Source organism: Atta colombica, unplaced genomic scaffold (assembly GCF_001594045.1).
Source record: "Atta colombica isolate Treedump-2 unplaced genomic scaffold, Acol1.0 scaffold1, whole genome shotgun sequence".
NCBI classification, from domain to species: Eukaryota; Metazoa; Arthropoda; class Insecta; order Hymenoptera; family Formicidae; genus Atta; species Atta colombica.
In genome coordinates this window covers 3,273,189-3,282,075 of record NW_017259183.1, presented here as the reverse complement: position 1 = coordinate 3,282,075, position 8,887 = coordinate 3,273,189, and the positions used below count along the sequence as shown (strand labels likewise).

General features: G+C 25.1%; 1 protein-coding gene across 1 annotated transcript in view; it reads right to left on the bottom strand.

Annotated features, from left to right (window-relative positions):
- Positions 1 to 8,488, bottom strand: part of LOC108687318 — a 49,691-nt gene extending 41,203 nt beyond the window's left edge. The window contains exon 1 of the mRNA XM_018193054.1: positions 8,331 to 8,488. Within this exon, the coding sequence (XP_018048543.1) occupies positions 8,331 to 8,488 (158 nt within the window). The remainder of the gene's footprint in view (positions 1 to 8,330) is intronic.
- Between the last annotated feature and the right edge of the window lie 399 nt (positions 8,489 to 8,887).

Here is an 8,887-nt window from a genome sequence, read left to right as displayed (position 1 = left end):
TGACATTTTCAATCGAGAATAACTTTATGATGCAGACACAAATCGACTAATGTTTCTATGGGGTTATGTTGACAGATGCCCAAGTTTATTGTATGACGTCTATGATCTATTTATTTCGACCACCACTTACCGCTAAAGCCATCTATAGGAAAACGGCGGAAGCAAAGTTGTACACCTAATATATATATATAAAATAAAATTATACTAAGAATACTAAATTATAATATAAAACTAAGAAATTCATTTAGTAATATTAATCAATTACAAATGATTAATATTACTATTAATTACGATTAGTATTACTATTTTCTTACTATATTCACTTAATTTACTTATTATTCTTATTAAAACTTTACATAATTATACATGTTTGTATGCATTTTTTATTTATTTTTGTTTTCCAAGTTCGAGCCCAATGCTACGCCTTTTATTGTGAGTGATTTTCTTCTTAGGAGAAATTAAACTCTTCTACATTCTTCTGGTAACAATGCTGCGTACTGCTCATGCTGAACGACTTTAGAAAAAAGGTTTTAAATGTATTCCTTAAAGGGCTTAAAGTTACCTCAACAATAATTGATTAGTTATGATTATATAGAATGCTTTATTAAAAAAAAGTTTTTATCTAAACTAGACTAGAAAAATGTAATTGTTATAATATATTTATTTGCATGAAATCCAAGTAACTACTCAATGTAGTTGAATCATTATTTCACTATCAATTAATAATATCTACAATATTATTACCGTAACTATATTTTTTACAGTATTCAGTACTACTTTAGTTGCTATTACTTTGTAAACTAATTACAGGTACTTAAATTGTAAAAATTGTGAAATTTATAGTTGCCACAACTATTTCGTTTTCTTTCAGTGTACTATCTTTTGAATTAATAATTACCTACAAACAGCGAATAGAACGTTTTGAATACACGTCCATGTTGTATGCGTGGTTCTGATTTCTTTATTTCAACGCTTATGCATAATTACAGAAACTCAACTTTTATGAGTTCTTTATTAGACTTTATTAAAATAGAACTTTAACTTAAAAATTAATTTAAAGACTACTTTAACTTTTATTTAAAATATGATTTTAAACAGTTTACAGTCATACAACCAAATTTTGCAAAAAGTTAATTCTGAATTAACGAAAAGATTTATATAAATTAAAATGTGTGATTTATATAAATTAAAATGTGTATAAACAATCTGAAATACATAATAATTATATGCATGTAATTTCACGATTAATTATTAATAATAATTATTTTTTATCATTGTTAATATTATCATATATATTAATGATATGAATTGTAAATATCATCCCTATATGAGCTGTAAATTACAACTAAAGAGGCGGCGTAATCACTCTACAATTGATAGTGATTGACGACAATTAAGATTAAGAGCCAGAATTGTCGTGATTTTACATCTTGCCGGTACTATGTAACGATAAACAGTGCAAACTTTACATTTCAAATGACATGCAATATGTTATACAATTAATGCAAAAAAATATTTTTTCTTGGAAACAAGATTCTTTTCGTAATAATGTACACATATTATATGTACTATCAATTTCTTGGCATGCCGGAACCGCTTGATTAACTTTTTGTTAATAAACAATAAAACAAATTAATTGAAATGTTGTACTACTACACTCGTACATATCACATAGGATGCGATAACGCATTAAATCAACATTTCCGATATCCTTAATATTCAGTACAATAATACATTTTTTATTTTATATAAAAAGATAATTTATATTACAATATAACAATAATTAATGTGATAATAAAAAAGCAATGAAATATTATAATATGATGTTTTAATAATAATATATGTATATATATATTTAATAATAATATATGTATATCGTATGTATATATTTAAAAAATCTTGATCAGAAATAATTATTGGTATTATTATAAATGAAAAAAATTATTTCTATATGTATATAAATATTGTTGATAATGATATTAATATTTTTTTATTCTATTTTTTATTCTGAAATAACTTATTGGATCATAACTACAATGTTTTTATGGAAATATTATATTTTTTTATGTAATATTATTTGTTGTTTTGCAGCAATTTTAAGTGTAAGACCCATGTATCAACTATCCCCGGTCTCCCCTACACATGTATATTTCAATTGATTTGTTTCGCGATTTATTAAGAAAAAGTAAGAGTCCGAATCATAAATCTGTATTTCGATATGCCAAAAAATCGATAGTAGATATATGTTATATATATGTTACAAAATATAAATAGTCATATTGTAAATAGCTAATATTTACACAGAGATGATTTGTCATTACCACATATCATTATGTACGTCAATATCTTATACATATACATAAATTTTCAATAGCGTTTTAATTAGACGTCTAAGTCCAATTTTAAGAATTCCATGTAGTTTCTTCGTACAACTACTAATTTATGAACTACTATTTCGTAATCAGTAGATACTGATTGCACAGCTTTTATATGAGACAAATGTTGCATCACGACGTTATTGATCTGGAGTGTCATAGTGGACTAAGAAATGGTAATGACGATCTCAATTTCAGATCAAATTTTTTGCCATTCTCAGAATAAACTTCATCTCACAGACATATATTAATGCGCATACTTTAATTCTAAAAAAGGATTTTTTAATCAAAAAAAGGGAAAAAAGTAATTGTTATATAAAGATTACATTTAGTCGGTAATACAGACGACTTTAGGATTAGATATTATTTCCATTAATGTTTAATATTTTAAAGATACAAAAGCAGAAAAACATTTTTTTAAATAATTGCATCAATTAATCATTTATAATTAATTGTCGACAAAAATGATGTATGAAAGTTTAATTTTTTAAAAGTTCAATTTATTTTTTGTTATTTGAAATATTTACAATGTAAGATGGATCATTAAAGTACATTTTCTCGAATACTGTACGTCATTATTTAAAAATATCAAAATAGATCTCAAAATAGATTTCACAACGCAAGAATTAACACGTATATATATTAACAGGTATAAATATATTCATAAAATCTGAACCAGCGATGGATGTAACTAAAAGAATCTCCAGTTAAATCTTTATATTAAAATAAGAAAAAAAAAATATTCGTAGAAAAAAACAAGAAATGTATGGTAAGTAGTAGAACAAGAAATGTATGTGTTAGTGGTAGAATTTTTGGACAGATGTTTAGTTCACTACACAAGGGTCTAATCCCCCTATGGAGAATTTTTCCGAGAACTACCCTCCATTGATGATTACAGCATATGAGTGCAGCAGCGGCAGTATCCGACAATAGTCCCATTGCTACCTCTAGCCCTTCTGAGTTAAGCTTAAGGGACACGTGACATGTGCTCGCTTGGAAATACACACACACACCACACACACACACACACACACACACACACAAACAAACAAACAAACACACACACACACACACACACACACACACACACCTAATATATATGCTACGTTCTAAGCAAAATTTGTCAGACTCCCTTGAACTATCTCAGCGTTTGGTTTATCATATGGACGCTTCGCGCGGAAAAAATATTATACAAATGTGCAAAAAATTTTGTATAAGTTGCAAAACTATGTTTTTGTAATGTTTGTGTATATAATTTCTGTTTATAAAATATAGTTTTATATCGCTAAAAATAATCCTGCACAATAATAAATAAAATAGTAATAAGTGTAATTAACATAATAAGTGTTATAAAAGGAAGTGTCTTTGAAGATTCGGGATATTCAAGTTATTATTGAAAATTGTTGAATTAAACATGATATTATCGCTTACAAATGATACATATTGGTGCAGTTTTTAAATAGTGAAACCAATTGCAATTTAATTCTTGTGTAATATTTGCATTCATATATGAGTAAGGACATACGACATAGAACGAGATGGAAACTTAAAGGTACAATTTATTATTGAAGATGTAATAAGGTTATAATTATCTAATTGTTCAAAAAATTTATATTGAGTGGCTCTTTTTTAATTTACCCATTCAAATAGTAAAAAAACTTTTTAAACAAACAAAAGTTGTATGATCTGAACAGAAATAATGGTAAAATTAATTTTCGAAAAGAATTAATTCTTCAAATTAATTCTTCACTTATATAAATTATATTATTATTGTATTATAATAAAATATATATTATAATATACTTATATTATTATTGTGTCATTTTTAAATAGATTTTTATAATTTTTTTACGTAATATGATTGCCATAGTTATTTTGCATGTAAAAATATTAAGCAGAATTATCAAAATCAATAGTTTACAAGAACTCTTATATCTTTTTTTGACACATTTTGATATAAAATATAAATAAAATGTCTGATAAACTTGTTGAGAGAAATTATTTACATATGACTTAAATGTGAAGAGAGACAGAGAGAGAGAGAGAGAGAGAGAGAGAGAGAGAGAGAGAGAGAGAAGATAGATAGGATACGTATGTGTATCTTCATCGAGACCGCCGAAGAATCACGTTTAATGTGTACGAACAATTTAATTTAAGTGCTATTTTCTAATGTAAATACACTATGTAATTGACAATTGTGAAGGGGAAGTGACTAATTCTTTCATTGTCAACGCATGAAATGTGATACACAGACATTCGATTCATTATAACTATACATACATATTATTATTATACCACTGCAAAATAAAAAAAAATATTGAAATAAATTGTAATCTCTCAATTTTATACTTATTGACTTTATTTTAACTTATTTTAAATTATTAACTGTGCTACAAGACTGTTTTAATTGATATTTATAGTTGTTAAAATATTTTAAACTATTAACTATGCCACTAACTAATTATACTATACAAAATAATCAATATAAGAAAAGAGTTAATGAGAGAATGTAAAGTGTAGTCAGTATATGCAATTCAGTATGTAAAAATATTCTTTTACTTGAACGTTTGGACTCTATTCGAGTCATCCTCGGCAATAATTAATGGTCGAACAAAAAACCGCATTTAAACACAGCTAGATACGAGAATCTCTTCAATTATCAAAGACAATATATCGTTCTACATGGTTAGTTAGTCATGTGAAAAGATTAATAAAATGATAAATTATCGTCGTTATTTTTCTATAAGTTTAATGATACTTGATTATACTATAATTTATAGTGTACAAAAAGTATTCGTACAAAGAAAATATTTTTTTAAAACTTTATTTAAAAAAATTCAATATTATCCAATGAGAAATAAGTCATCAAATTGATGTCGAATCGATTTGTCGATCAATTTGATATCAACGATGATTTCAATACCAAATTCAACTTCGATTCGACATTTAATTGATGATCATTTCTTGGATAATTAACAATTTATTCATAAAGTATAAAATAAATTGTATATTTCTTAAAATTATATATACCTTAAAATTATATATATAAAAAATATGTATTAGTCAGGATTGGATAAATTAAAAAGATAAAAGTTAAGTTAAAAAGTTAAAAAATTAATTAATTTTAACTTAACTTATAATTAGTTACATTTTAAACTCTTAATTTTTAACTTAATTTTAATTACATTTTATCGATAACTATTAACTTTTAACTTTTGATTTTTTTTTTTTTTTTTTTTTTAAGTCAATCCTTAGATACAATGCAAGAGGCTAATGAATATATAATTTAATAATTTTATTTTATAATCATTATTTGTGAACAAAAAAAATAATTAGATTCTTTAATGAGTAAGCTGTGAAAGGAAAAATATGAAAAATTATGTGAAATAATCAAACTTTTTCTTTTTTAGTTATTTGTTTGAACCAAATTTAACTTTTAAACTTAACTTTTAATTCAATTAATTTTATCATGGATTAACTTGTATTTTAATTAAGTTAAATTTTTAAGGCTAACTTTAACTTAACTTTAACTTAACTTAGTTTTAAAAAAAGTTAACTTTTACCCAACCCTGGTATTAATTATAGAAAATATATCATCTGAAAAATAACCAAAAATTAAAAATTCCATTATTAAGATGCTCAAAAAGTATTCGTACAGTCGAGAAATTTAGTTTATAATATCAAAAATATAATGCGAAGCTCATTTGTATATGTTAGAACAGAATGTATTCATTGTATAAAATATATACGTATTACTAATTAATATTTATTTTCTATAAATAAGACATTTTTTTATCAAAAATTTCCTTATACTTTTTGCTCTCACTATATATTTTCAGATCTATAGAGTGAATTATCTCTCCCGGTTTTATACTATACATATATTATTGTTTGTGACATAGATCATTAATTTTTTGTATTATTAGAATTATAGAAAAAAATGACGATCGTTATCATTTCCTTGAATCTATTCGAATTGAATGTGATTTTTTAACCATTGATGAGGACACACTGAAGTCGAAATGTTCTAGTAAATCAAATAAAAAATATTTTTGTACACACTAAATTGCGCAACGGTTATAGCACTTACACTTTCTTTATCAGATTAGATTTCGACAATTTTAAAAGTTTTTTAGAGTTCATCATATATTTTCTATACTATATATTTTACATTATCTACAAAAACTAATTAATTACATTAATTAAAGTGATTAATTTAATTAGTTAAAGTATAATTAATTTAAATAATTTCTTTTGATATTAGTGTTGTACATTACGTAATTGCCTATTATATAACTACCGTATTTTCTAATTATAAAATACGTTTTTCTATATACGTATGCATGACTTTCCGCGTCAGAGAGTATTTATTGCAGTGAAAACTTATTTCCATGGGATATATATGTATAATTATCAGTGCATCGTAACTCGTGCATACACATGCCGACGATATATTGCACTGTTGCTGGAAACTTTCTTAGTAGTTACACCAAATATACATAAATATTAGCATGTGTATTAAGATTTTTTTATTTACACACAATTGTTTCGAGATTTGTGCATTTTGCAAATTTGAATTTTATATTTTCAAACCGATGAGCTACATGATGCTTAAAGAATGCTTATACATATAAGTATGTATATGTATATATAAATACAACCATATATACAATCACAACTATATATGATATATATTCATGCAATCATATCGAATATAATTGTTTTATTATTTGTTATTCTTTATTTTTTCTTTTATATTTTTTAATTATTATTACCATAAAATAATAAATTAATGTTAGGAAAATATTTATAATTGCGACTTTACTAAGTACAAAATGTTTATTTTATTTATAATTCATATCTTAGAACTTTACTATATTTTTAATTATTATATAATTAGGTATAGTAAAATTTTTTTATAGCTATTAGAATTATAAATGTAAGTTAGATTATTATTACTAACATTATAGTAATAATAATTATAGTAATAATAATTATGAAAATGGAGCTTCTATAAATATGAGTATAGTATATAAAAATTTACAAATAGATTTTTCATGCTGAACTTATTGTTAGCTAATATATAAATATATATATAATAATAGTTATACAAAAATAAATCTTTTTTTAGATTTGAATAAACGAAGCATTTTCCGATGTATTTTTGTTAGCTAAAACGAATCCAGCCAAATAGCTTAACAAGTCAGGTTCTCGAAAAAATTGAGATTAAATGTGCCAAAATTGACGTTTTTGGCCATATTTACTATTTATTTCTGACTAAAAAAATTTTTTTTCAATTTCATTTATGCCACTTTAAAATGCTATCGTTTACTTATAAAATAATTTTATTTATTATGGAACGATTTTTTGTTGTATGCATAATTAGCATGGAGATAGCGGCATTGCCATCGCGACACAAGTTGCCTAAACCGCCTCTAATCTCCCACTACTCGTAATATTCATTTACATCAATTTAAAGTGGCGTAAATGAAATTGAACAAAAAAATTTTTAGCTACAAAAAATGGCTCAAAATGTCAATTTTGGCATATTTAATTTTTTCGAAAATCTGACGTATTAGGCCAATTCCACGGCCAGATTCATTTTCAGCGAACAAAAATACATCAGAAAATGCTTTGTTTATTCAGATCTCAAAAAAGTATTGAACTGTGTAATTATAAACAGTTATATGATGATGTGAATTCCAAGGAACACACAAAAAATCGAAATGATTTTATTTTGATTCTTAAAATCAATAAACAGTCTAATTTTGTAACCAAAAATCATCATTTTGATCTTTTTATGACATCAAAATAAGGTAATAATCACTTTCTTTTAATTTGTTGTGTTTCTTGAGATGATTTAAATATTTGATTCAGAATGAACAAGTACTTGATTCTGAAAAAGAATTTATAAGAGATTTTTAGGCGTGATACAAATATATTGATATTTCTCACCTGCTAAATCCATCCATATGATCCATTGGATCAATAGGACCAACATTTTTATAGTATGGATTATGTTCAGTTCCATTAATCCGAACAAATAATTTTTCTGATGCTTTTGTTGCATTCCGTTTGCGATTTGATTGCGGAAACTTCACGCATGAAGGCATACTGTTACTTACAAGAACTCACAGTTTTTTTATATCGGATAATGCTTGGTGAGAAGCGATAATAGATTGCAATGGCGAGTTAGAAAGGATGTTGATAAGCGAATGGCCGCGAATTTAATGCAGTCATGCGAGTTGCGGTATTAACCTTATTGGCAACTCCATCACGATAATAAATCGCATCTTGCTTGTTGCTCTATGTCACGAATGTAGAACTCGTTCATTCCATTTAATAGGAGCACTTTTGGCATTTGTATGACACTAAGAAAATTACATACACTGTATGTATAAAAAGAAAGAAATAAACTCTCATCGAACGAATTGCGCAACAGATCTAGGCAATGGAAAATGTGTTACGAGAGTTATTATCGCTAGTTTACTTTTACAAAAAAATTGAAAAGT